The 12,889-nt window shown below is 49.4% G+C and overlaps 1 protein-coding gene across 2 annotated transcripts in view; it reads right to left on the bottom strand.

Annotated features, from left to right (window-relative positions):
- Iqsec3 (IQ motif and Sec7 domain ArfGEF 3) overlaps positions 1 to 12,889 on the bottom strand; it is a 103,112-nt gene that overhangs the window by 15,169 nt on the left and 75,054 nt on the right. For both annotated transcript variants that reach the window (XM_027951245.2, XM_071609222.1), the window contains 2 exons: positions 2,632 to 2,754; positions 2,006 to 2,172 (listed from right to left, as the gene is read on the bottom strand). In XM_027951245.2, the coding sequence (XP_027807046.1) occupies positions 2,006 to 2,172; positions 2,632 to 2,754 (290 nt within the window). The remainder of the gene's footprint in view (positions 1 to 2,005; positions 2,173 to 2,631; positions 2,755 to 12,889) is intronic.

Below are 12,889 nucleotides of genomic sequence, written 5' to 3'. Positions count from 1 at the left end.
TTTGCATTGCATTTGATATTATAAGTAACCTAGAGGTGAATTCAAATGTATGGGAGGATGTGCCTAGGTTTTATATATAAAAGGCACTTGAGCATCTGAGGGGTACACTGGAAAGCAATTCCCTGTGGATTAACAATATTTAGTAAATATAAGAGATAATAATATTTAAGAGAACCTTACACATTTGGAGGTTGTGTGTTTTTAGGCTGTAAAGATCAACTCAGTACTGAGCACAGTGGGTGGAAACAGAACCCTAGCAAGGAGCATCATTATGAGAATTGAAAACACGAAAGGCAAACAGAATCAACAACTTTTCAGAAAGAGAGAAAAAGAGTGTGTAAAAAAGGCCAGGAATTCAAACGGTAGAGCAGCACTGTCAGCTAAGGCACGATGGCAAAGTTTTAACATTCCCATTTACATGTTTACTTCTGGAATTCTGTTGGACATTTGCTGTTCCCAGCAAACTCCCAATCAAAGGTGCAAATAGAGACAGGTATATTTGAAAATGCAAGTTTTCAAAAATGTTTTTCTCCAAGATGCCTTTTCTTTGAAAGTCATCTAAAAATGAGGAAGCTATGATATTTAGGAACAAGAAATCCAGCCCAGGAGACTCCTGGATGATGGATTGTGGCTGGCCTGGCCCAACAACCATCCAGATAGAGCAGAAGCAAAGGCCCTGGGAGACACGGCTGCAAGAGGATGGGAGTCCTGGGGTTCCTCCCAGGTCTGTGTGATTGACAGGAATTGGATAATCAGGGGCAAGGACGGGATGGACTGGTGGCAGGTATCTAGAGAGCTAAGGAAATAGAAAAATAATACAAGTACTGACTCCAAGGAAAATAGAAATGGAAAGGAATCGTAACTCAGGTTTGCACTGTGTGTAGCCAGCCTCCCTAACGTGAACACTGGTTTTAATGGGGATGGTGTGGGGAAGGCAGATGGACAAGAGCTAAATTCTGAAGTTGTATAATGGGAAATTAAAATATAATGCTTAAAAAATTAAAAAACTAATAAGCAATAGTGTTTACGAGAAACCAGATACCAATATGTATATGTGTGTATTTATGCACATATATGCACACATCTGTATGTATCTATAAATATCTGTCTCTCTCTCTCTCTCTGTATATATTTCTGTCTAACCTAATTTATATAAAGTTCAAGGATTGGCAAAATAATGGTGCTAGAAGGCAGAATAGTGTTCAGCTTAAGTTTAGGCAAGTGTATCTAATGGGATGCAACAGAAGAATGTTCTGGGATGATGTAAAAATCAGTATGTGGATACAGGTGCAATCACACAGGTGTCTATGAAGATAAACAGTCATCAAGCACTCAGATTTACATACCTTGTATAATATGTACTTTATACCAATTAAAAAAGGAATAGAAAAAAAAAGAAGCAGGACAATGTTACTTATTGATATAGAGGGAACACAAAATAAATAGCTAATAGGTGCTTGCTTAGCATATATGAGGTTCTGGGTTCCATCCCCAGCAGCACAAAATAAACAAACAGCTAAAAATGTTGAAAGTGTTTGCCCCTGGAAAAGAAGAAAGATGAGATGAGCAAAGACTAATTTTTTCTGTAGTGAGCCTTATAGAATTATTTTGATCTTATTAAATTATATGCATGTATAACTTTGATTTTTTTTTTTTTAAAATGCCAAAAAACATCAAAGGACTTGGCTGGCAGATGCTGTACAGCTGCCTGCAAGGTTGAATAAAATGGACCCAGGACCTGAAGGCTCTGTTCCTGGCTCTTCTCTCCTAAGTTGTAGAGTGCGGAAGGGCTAATGACACCCAGGTGCCCACTCTGGTGCCCGGGACCTACAGGCCATCCAATGGAGAGTATTCACATTGCCCAAGGGCCTCTGCTGCTTTGAAGATGAGCAAGCAACCTTCTCAGCCTGCCCTGGGGTGACCAGACCCTGAGAACAGCTGACAATCTACAGTTAGGTCTCAGACTCACAGAATTAATGAACTGGCCTGGCCCCCACCTCCTCACCTCGCAGGTTCCGGATAAAGTCCTCCAGCATCATCTTCCGGTCAGGCTTAATATTGGGGCTGTACATGTCGGTGTTGAGGAGGATGATGGCAAAGGCCAGGATGAAGATGGTATCAGGGTTGTGGAACTGCTGCACCACCTCAGGGTTGCACATGCAGTAGCGCTGGCTGTGGTGGGGGAGACACAGGGTGGCACCACGAGCTTCCCAAGCTCCAGCAGTGGGCACTGTCGAGGGGATGACCCAGCTCCCCGAGGGCTTTGGGCCCAGGGAGATAATTGTCTGCCCCATATGGCAGTCCTCTTCCCCACTGAGAAGACAGGCTAGCAGCACTTCTCCCCAGGTGCCCCCCAGGACCAGCCTCACACAGATGCTCAATACAAATGTGCTGGCTGGTGGGGACGAGTGACGGGCAGTGGATCTGGAGGGCCCCATGTTGCTTCCAGCTTAGAGGGCTCAAGGGGTTCTGCCCCCTTTGTTTCCTTTTCTCCTTTCCCTCCAGCCCACCCTCATGCCTGCCTCAGAAGGGTGATCCCCCCTCACCTCTGGTCTCTGGAATCCCAGCTGCTCTGCTTCCCCACCCACACTCCCATGCTCTAGGCACATGTGAATGAGGAAGGGGTCCTACCTGAAGGCCTCTATGAGCCGCTCCACCTTCTGGGCCTCCCCCTGCACACGGATGTGAGCCTGGAACTTCCGCAGGGCCTCATCCAGCTCCATGCTGGAGAAGTCCATCTCATCCACCACACAGCTGAGGGCAGGTGGAAGGAGGGGTGGTGAGGACAGGTGGGGACCCTCTGCTGTACTTGAGCTGGGGGATGTACAGCCAGGGCCCTCTGAAGTGGGCAGAAAGGATGGACATAGGGTCTCCCAAGCTCACTTCCCCTCAGGAGTCTTCCAGGAATAACCCAAGAGCACAGTGTTTTCGTACCTTCTCTCTACCAACACAACAGCCCTGTCAGGCAGGCCACAGGCTGTAACCTCCATTTCACAAGCCAGAAACCTGAGGCACAGAGCAATCAGCCGGTGCCCAAGGCCGCAGAGGCAGGGGGAGGCTGAGGTCAGACCCTCCTACTCCAAGTCCCAAGAGCCCAGAGTGAAAGCAAGCTTAACAATGGAGTAACAGCTGCGGCCTGGAGTCCCAACTAGGCAGGAAGCTAAGGCAGGAAGGAGCACTTGAGTTCAGTAGTTTGAGACCAGCCTGGGAGATAGAGTAAATAAATAGAAGGTATTTTTCTGATCTCTCAAAGACCTGTTGGGGAACCCCAGTTCTCAGGGGAGGCTTGTTGGGTAGGCTGGGATCCCTGAGGAGTAAATGACATATCTGATTTAATGTGGGATGGGGCACTGTGATGCACAGAGCCAGGTTCTGGTCCTGGTCCTTGGCTGAGCTTTTTGTGACTTGAATTGATGGACTCCCCCCTTTTAAGCCTCAGTGTGTTCTTCTGAAGAGGGAGGAGGTCAGAGTCCCTGCTCCTCAAGGGACTTTCTACCTGAAATGCCACTCGCAACCTGAAGGGTTCCTCGAATGTCCCATTGCAGTGAGTGGTGGGAAGAAGAGGAGTTGGGGACACCAACCAATCCCCCTGCTTAATAGTGGTCTCATTTTTCTGGCCTGGATCTCTCCCGGAGGCCTCCTCAGCCCCTACATCCTGCCTTGTCCTCCTTTGGGGTGGTCCCACAGGCCTTGTTCACCAAGGCCTGGCAAAGCTGCAGACCTCCTCTGAGCATCTAAGCATTGTTCCTTCCTGCAGGCTGATCACAGAGCGCGAGGCGGTCGTAGCTGCTGACAGACTCAGAGCTGTCTTTCCCTCTTTCCCCTCATTTCTCTCCTCCCTGCTGGCTCCTTACAGCCTTGACCCCCACTGCGTAGTGCTACCATGTGGCTAGGCAGGACTCCCAGCCCCCACACCCTTGGCCAACTCCAAGGCAGTATCTAAACCCCAGGCATTAATCACCTCTCACAGTTCCTTGGCCCTCCAAGGTGTGCCCATGGCTACAAGCACGTGATTCAGTGCACAGCACACCCACCAATGGCTCAGAAAACATCTGCAGAGTGGCCACGCGAGGGATGGGCTCTGAGCAGGACCCACCTTCTCCATGTTCCTAGAAGACCAACAGACCCCAACTCTGGTGTCAACTGTCAGGAGAAAGCAAGGGGAGTTGCCACAAGGTATCTTGGTGGGCTTGGAGGTCTGCCTCCCCCACTTCTTTCAGGGGAGGGATAAAGAGGAGAAAGAGTGTCACCAATGAGTTCTAGAGAGGAAGGGTAGGGCTGAGAAGTAGTTAGAGGCTTCTCTCCTTCCTGACCAAGGGCAAAGCCATGGCCATGATCAGCTAGCTGCAAGCTCATCCTTGCTTGGGGGGAGGCCTGCTCTTCTCGTGCTTGTCTGCCTGGTTAGGAGTCAGGAGAGATGGGCTGGGAGCTGGAGGCAAGAACCTTGCCTGAGCATAAGAACCAAAAATGTCAGTGTGTGGGCACTGAGGGATGACTGGGCAGGTCCAGCCAGGTGAGAGGACACTCCAATTTCCCGGTGGCTCCCATAACTTCACCCTGCACCCTCCCCAGTTGTAACACAGCTCTGAAGACAGCACCATCGGGCCCACATCTGTGAGTCTCCACAGCCCAGCCCAGCAGGGGATGGGCATTGAGCACCACTGAGCCACAGAGCAATGCTTTTCTGGAAGAGACCCAGAGACGGAGACCCAGAACCAAGGAGAAGAGGGCACAGGGAGGAGAAGCAGAGAACAGAAGATAATGAGACAGAGAGGGAAAGAGACAGGGAAAGCTAGAGAGTGAAAGAAAGAGGCAAGGAAGAAAAGGAGGGAGAAAGATCAATTTAGAAAGGGGGAGAGAGCTGGGGGAGAGGGACAGAGCGAGAGAGAAAGAGAGATAGAGAGATGATGTAGATGAGGAAGACTGAGGTGGATGAGCCAGGGCATGAAGCAGAAGACAGCCACATTGTGTCCTCTCACCCCTGGGGCCTCCACACCTAGGAGGCCAAGCAGGAGGACAGTGGGCCCAGCCTGGCCAATGCAGACCAACAAGCCTGGCTCCTCCTGGTCATCCCAGGATGACCCTTGGCCCCTGTGGTCTGGCACCCAGCTGCTCCCCACGACTGGCTCCCATTTGTCCATCTACCCTCCCAGCCTCTCCCCTGCCCTTTCCTTGTGGGCTCCTGAACTGAGGTCTTGGTTTCTCTTCCCTCCTCCATATCCCACCCTCCACCCCGCCTCTCTCCATGTTCCTTCTGCCCCAGAGCTCTGGACCAGTCCTTCCCCTGCAAAAATAATGACGGAGGTGGGTGCTGGAGGCCAGGGCACCATTGGGGGAGGTGGCGAAAGGAGGTGGCAGCTGGAGAAAGTGGGATCTGCTCAGTCAAGCACGATGGCCTAGTTTCCCGTCCTCCACTCAGGTGACATGCAGCCGGTTTGCATGCTCACCCGCTTGTGGCTGTGGTTAAAAGCTCCAGTAATGAGCCAAGAGCCCTGGACCAAAGGCTGGGCTGGGAGATCAGCCAGGTGGAAACACCAACCACAGAACAGGGAGTGCTGGATAAATCCTTCCTGGGCCTGCGGGTTGGGGGGACCTCAGGGGAGGACTTCTGGGCTTCGGAGCTGGAGCAGCCTCTAATTCAGCACCTTCCAGTGCAAGGAGGTGAGAGGTCATGCGGGAGGGATGAAAGGAAATATGGATGCCCCCCCCTGCACCCCGATTCTTGCTTTCCTCTCTGCAACACCACCGTGGGGTGTTATATGGTCCTGAATTTCTCGGACCCTGGGAGCAAAAACTCAAGTTGCCCGACTACAAAACTGCCAAGTAGGGGAGGGGAAGGCCTGAGTAGTCTCTGTACTCCTCCCCAAGGCAAGCCGCTTCCTCTCGATGCAGAACCCACTCCCCAATTCTGACGTCCCCTAAGAGCCCAGAGAAGGGCGAGCCCACAGCCGGTCTCTAAAGGTGCTATATGCTCCCCATGGTGCACTCTGTGTCCTCTTGGGGAAGGGGCTGGGAGGGGACTGTGTGCCCCCCAGCGTGCTGCTCCTGTGGACCTTCACCTCAGGGTCTTGCTGCCTTGGAAGCATCATCAATCCTTGTCCCTCACAGCATGGTTCTTTTGGCCTCTCTCCTGTACCTTTCAGCCAGCACCTTGACCTCTTCTTCCTCTCTCCTCTTTGCTTCTCTTTCCATTGCTTCTATTTTGCAGCATCTAGCCCTTTAAACTCCACCCCGCTCCACCTTTCTTTCCTACCCTGGAATCCCTGTGGGGAGCAGACTGGTGACAGTTTATCAAATCCTTCCTGCTACTTTGACCCAGGACAGTCACCTCTCCTTGTTGATCACCTTTAAGGAAAATAACATCATACATTCCAGGTGTCTTCCCTGGTTGGATTCTCTTTCCATTTTACAGAAAGGAAAACTGAGACTACATAGGGACTTGCCCCACACTCCCACTACTAGAAAACAGGCTTTCGGATCCAACTGGGCCCTCTCGGGTGCACCCCTGTGTGTCCACTGGGGCAGCATGTGGTCCAAATGCCAGTGGGAGGCTCTTGTTTAATGAGTGTTGTTCTTAGTGCTTCACTAATCACACAATGACTTAATCTCCTCAAGCCTGTGCAGTATTAGCCATTTTCAGGAAACTGATGCTCACAGGAGAGTCGGCCCTGCAGGGGGACTGCACACATCACATTCCTTGTGGGCATCTCCTGGTCTAAGCAGGGCTGCCATCTCCCACTTCCCAGTGCTCTCTGCGGCTCAGTGGCTGGTGCTAATGTGTCTCTCCCCTGGGGGCTGCCTTCTTCCCCAGATGCCTGGTGGGGGCCTGGGAGGAATTCAGGAGGTATGTTCCAACACAGTGTGGAGGCTGATTATTGGTGTGTGAGGAGGCCTTTGTCCATCGGTAGCCAGCAGGAAGGCTGTGTGGGCACCTGCAGTTCAGAGCTGACTTGGGCACACAGCCCACGGCAGGGGCTCTGACTTCCCACCTCCCTACTTCTAGAGCTTTTCCTGACCCTGATAGTGGCTGGCTGCCTGGCTCTCTTTCAATGAACACACATTGAGTGACTCCTGAGTGCAAAGGGTGGGCAAAAAATACAAACACAGTCTCCGTCCTGGAAGAGAGATAGACATTAAATGAAGAGTTGAAAATAATTCTTTGTATGTGTGATGAGTTCTATGCAGAGAAAGGGCATGGTTCCATGAAAGGACGAAGCAGAGATTATTTTATATTGCTGTGTCCTTAAAGGCCTCTTTGGGGACATGACATTTCAGCTGATATCTTAAAGATATGTAGGGTTGAACAGGAAGAGGGAACATATGCCAAGGCCCCGTGGTAGGAAAGAACTTACAAGAACCTAGAAAGGGTCAATGAGAATGTCGTGCAGAGTAACAGGGAGAATGGAGGATAGTGAGGCTATGGAGGTGGGCATTTCTCTCATGGCCTGCAGAGAGAGATCTTAGAGTTTATCCTGAATGTGGTGGAATACAGTGGCAGGGAATGATCAGGGGAGTGACGTGATCCATTTTGTTTTAAGATCTCTCTCGTTGTTGGGCAGAGAATGAATGAAAGGGATGAAGGAGAGAACAAGAATGAGCTGGACCCTGAGTCAGGACGCTACAGCAGAGATCCAGGCTAGAGGTGATGAGGCTTAGGTAGAGACACAAGCAGCAGAGACAAACTGAGTGTTTGGTCCGAGCAACCTCTTAGGTGATAGGAATGTGGGAGGGTGGAAAAGGAGGAGTCAATGGATCTCAGAGCTCAGGCTTCACTGGGAGTCCGGAGATGCTACTCCCAAAGATGAGTACATGGGGTGGACACAGTTAGTGAAGAAGACATCAAAACTTGTCTTGGCCATGTTCAGTTTGAGATGCTGTTGCATATGGTTTGATTTCTCCCTTCTATGAATTGCTCTCACGAACACCCAAATGCGTGCGTGTTTTTATTTTACAAATTAAAACCTTACCTTGGCCCTTCATTGCTCACTACTCTTCTTTGCAGTCATGCTTCTAGAAGATGACCCTTCTTGTGCTCTCTCTGCTTCCTCATTTTCACTCATTTTTCAGTCCACTCCACTCAAGCATCTATCCACGGCACCCTGGCCACCATGTTGCCAGATCCAGTGGACTCTTTGTCCTCATCCAACCAGCAGTTGGCAATATCATCCCTCTGATGGTTGCCCTCTTATTCTCTGGAGGTGCCTCTCCTCCTCTATCTGACCTCTGACTTGAGACAGTCACCAGGCCCCTTTCTAGATGGCCTCGTCTATTCCAACAACTGTAACTGCTACACACTGACCACTCTTCCCTGTCTCTTGCAATGATTTTACTAACTAGTTACTTTGCTCCTTGGCTGATCTCTATGAAAGACCAGTACTGTGCTACCTAGTCCGGAGCTCTTGTGTCACCACCGACTCTATGCATTTGACTGGCACTTGATGGGCACTTCTGAGATCTGGCTGGCTGAGGGCACCTGGGATGCTGTGGGTGGAATATCATCACTGGGCAATGCTCATGAGAGGATAGGATGCACTGGTATTTCTTGCAGGCAAGTCAGGCTGTACATCTTTTGTTTTACCTGATATTTAACAGTTTGACTTGCTTGAGTAAATATTTGACAATGTCTAGTTTTATAAATTCTGCAGATGAAATGTCCCCAAGCCCAGCATTCCCCTCCCTCTTAAAGTGAAAACATATACAGCATATTCAGTATAATTGGTACCAATGCAGTGGTATGAAGCACCAACATATCCATATGCAAAGACTGAGTGTCCCCAGTTCTCAATAGCTCTGGAGGTTGTTCACAGTGACATGACCCCTCACCTCTCCTCCCACTCCTGTCACAGGCTCTCGGTTCTGCCTACTCCCCCACTCCTGGTGGCTACTGCTGCAGCTTAGGGCCTCATCCTCTCCTACTATTACTGCAATAGCCTCCCTTCCTCCAACCATCTTCCAGAATAGTCCTTCTAGGACACTCAGTCTGTCACTTACTACCCTGCTTACATTTCTTCAAGGCCTTCTCACATTCCTAGTATGAAAGCCTAGTTCCTCAGCAAAAAAGGCAGCCTGTGCCACTAATACCCAGCTTCTTTCACCTCTTCCGCCTCCTTCCCCTGGTGGCCCCTCTTTCAGGCCTCTGCACTTCGCACACATTATTATTTATTCCTGACACCTATTGTACCCTGGATCTGCCTCCGGTCTGCCATGGCATTTCTCTCCCTGGGTCAGGACGTGCTTACCTGTCTTCTCTCCTTACATCTGAGCTCTTTCAGGATAGGGCAGCTCTTCTCATCTCTGTATCCCTAGTATATTTATGAGCTCAATACATGTTTTTGTATGATGAATGAATGAGAGATCAATGAACAGGACCTGTGCATGTGGTCAACTGGAGAAGAACTCCCAGTGGCCTGCACCTTTGGAAGGACCACCCAGTGGCACCGGATTGCTTAGCCTGCTTTGTCAAGATCATCCAGAGCTGACCCCAGATCTGTACACAACTGCAGGGAAATGACCCTGAGGATTCCAGAGGTGGTGTGGGGTGCACATGCTTTCCTCTTCCTTCAGCCACACATGCAAGTGAGTCAGTGATGAGAACCAACCAGGGGAAACTGGACTGCTTCCAAGGCAGCCTGTCTGGACCTGTCTTGGGAGGTGCTGCTGATCTGATCGGTGAGAGAATCACGAGTTGTGCAGGTTTTGCTTGGGCCTCCCTCTTTCCCGTAGGTTTCCGCAGAGGCTGCAGCAAATACCTGACAAGGGCTCGGGATGCAGAAGCACAGCTGTTTCTGCATCTGTATAAACAGGTACAATCTTGCATCAAATTGCTTGTTAACACTGATCAGTGTGTGGAATCAGTTTATGTTGAGGGGAAATGAAGCGTCCTATGCCACTGTGATCAAAATGAATTTCGTCATCTCATTTTTTTTCCTTTAAATGCGAGCAAGACAGTGTCTGGCAGACAAAAGAACTGGTTAGGAGCTGAAAATAGGTAATAGCAACAGCAGGGTGTATTAATTGGCCGGAAGAGATGGTAAGGATCTAGAAGGTGAGGCCCCAGCTGAGGCCTGGGAAGAAGTATGTAGCTGTGCTCCAGGGGGAGTCTGCCACGAGATGTAGAAACCTGGTTTGATTCTGCAATTCTTGGCTTATGTGATTTAATTAAAAATATCTCAGTCCACCGGAGGGTTATTTTTGTTAGTCAGAACTCATAACATGTTCCACAAAGGTCAAGGCCTTTTGGGAAAATGTGATGGGGCTAGGAAAACAGAGCAGGGAGAAGCTGACTCAGGGTGTTCCTGGTGACAACACAGGAATAAAGAAAGTCTCCTTTGAGGGGGCCTCAGGGGGATGACTGCCAGTCACACCTGGAACACTCAGGAATCCAAAGAACTAAGTTTCAACTACCCAGACAAATTAGAAGTCAAGGTGGATGCCTGAGACACTTTTCCTCAGGGACCCAACAGCATCACTGTTGGTCAGTGGTTCTTAAACTTAAGCATGCACAGGATCACTTGGTGGGCTTATTCACCCCAGACTGCTGGGTCCTACCTCCAAAAGTTTCTGATTCAGTGGAACAGAGACTGAGAATTTGCATCACCAATAAGTTTCCAGGTAAGGCTGATGTTGCTGGTCTGGGGACCACACTTTGAGAAGCAAGACACAATGCCAGTAACAGTGGGTGGCATGGGAAGAAGTCAAAGCTTTGGGGTCAGATATCTTGGGTTTCAGTTTGGTTTCCTCCTCTAGCTACTCAGTCCAAGTCAGTGGATCTCTCTGTGCCTCAATTCCTAACCTAGAGAACAGAGATCATGCGTATCACATCTACTGGGCAGGGATGCTATGAATTTTAAGATGATAATGTATGTAAAGTTCCTAGATTCAACAGGGCTTTATATACTATTGTTTTCATTATGTACCTGGAGACCACTTCTGGTGAGTGACATGCCAGGTGAGTGAGTGGATTCAAAGTCCCCTCTAGCTTAGATATTGAGAATATCCTTCCTTGCCAGGCATGGTGGCATATGACTATAATCCTAGTGGCTTGGGAGGCTGAGGCAGGAGGATGGCAAGTTCAAAGCCAGCTTTAGCAACAGTATGGCGCTAAGCAACTCAATGAGATCTTGTCTCTAAATTAACTACAAAAAGGGGTGGGGATGTGGCTCAGTGGTTAAGCACCCATGGGCTCAATCCTTAGTACCAAAAAATAAAAATAAATAAATAAATAAAATACCCTTTCTTAACCCCAGGACTACAAAAACAAAAAACAAAACAAGGAAAACACCTTTTCCTTCACTGCCAATTAACTGTGCCTGAAATTGCATCATTAGACAATCATCTGATGGCCCTTTAAAATATACATATAGCAGAGAGAGGAAGCTGAATCTAGCTCAGACCTCTTGAGACTTATGAATTGGTTTCTCAGCTCTGCTTTCTTCCCAGATGACAGGATCAGAGCACAGCAAATAAAGCAGAGTCAAAGGATGCAAGAGGACCTGATTCCACTCCATTTCTCTGCCACTAGAGAAATGGAGTGGAATCCTCTCTCTGGCCCCCCATTTCTACCTAGGTAAATAAGAGGTCTGAACTAGCTGATCATTCCAGGGGTCTTTTGGTGCTGTGCTTTGCAAGTGGACTAACCAGGACTATAACTGCATGCAGAACCTGTCTTTAGGTGGTATAGGGTTAAGGGCTTATTTGGCCTGGCTTTAGATCTCAGCCATTGATGAGCTCTGCGACTACCTAACCTCTCTGTTCCTTGGTTCCTTCATTTAGTAGAAATGAACAGCACTCACAAAACTATTGCAGAGACAGAATGAGGCTTCGCAATGTGAGATCTTGGAGCAGCACCTGCTGCACACGGTCGATGCCTGATACATGTGAGCTGTCAGTGTTATGCTTCCCAGCCTGCTCCCTCACCAACGCCCTGCTGCAAGACCTCAGGAAAGGGTGACTCCCTGAAAGCCCCTCCTAGAAGTTCCACATGGAAGAATGGTCAGGCCAGGTACAGTGGCGCAGGCCTGTAATCCCAGCAGCTCCTAAGGCTGAGGCAGGAGGATCATGAGTTCAAAGTCAGCCTTAGCAACTTAGTGAGGCCCTAAGCAACTCAGGGGGACCCTGTCTCTAAATAAAATGCAGAAAGGGCTGGGATGGGGCTCAGTGGTTAAGCATCCCTGAGTTCAATACCTGGAACAACAACAACAACAAAAAAGTGGTCAGCTGGAGCCACAACTGAATGTTACACAGGGATTGAGTGAGACCCCTCTAGAGCTAGAGCCTGAGTAATCAGGAAGGGGTTGAGTGGTAGGGATGTCCGTTATGCAGGATGTCCAGTTCACATGTGGAAGTGACTACACTGATACGGTATTGTCAACCCTGGATTTGTTTGTCCCCCTCAACTAGGGTCTCCAAGATGTCCACATATAGAAGCAAGGGAGTCCTCATCTCCCATGATGATTTTTACTGTCCAGGAGAGTCCTTGTCTATCTATGGCAAGGTAGGGGATGGGAGGGGGGCTTGGAGAGGTAAAGGGTCAAGACCATAAGCCAAAGACACTACCTTGTCTGTCTGTCTGCCTTCCTTTCTGCTGTGCTGCTGAGGTTCAAACCCAGGGCTTCATATATGCTAGGTAAGCACTCAGTCCCTCAAAGACACCACTTTTCACAGAGACACACTGCTTTCCATTCCTTTAGGCAGTAGGAGTGCAAAGTTTTCAAGCGGTGGAAGTAACTCCACTTCTTCTCTTCCTGCCCGCCCCAGGCTTCCTTCTATCCTCCTCTAGACCCATGAATCTGCCTGGGCCCTCGCCTGCTCTCGCCTGCTCTCCCTTTCCTCCTCGTGGGAATTCCTCAGGAATGAGAGAACTCTTCTGAGATTACATGCAGCACCATGG

Source organism: Marmota flaviventris, chromosome 3 (assembly GCF_047511675.1).
Source record: "Marmota flaviventris isolate mMarFla1 chromosome 3, mMarFla1.hap1, whole genome shotgun sequence".
Classification (NCBI taxonomy): Eukaryota; Metazoa; Chordata; class Mammalia; order Rodentia; family Sciuridae; genus Marmota; species Marmota flaviventris.
Note: the sequence above shows the minus strand (reverse complement) of the source record. Positions and strands in the feature narration are given on the sequence as shown.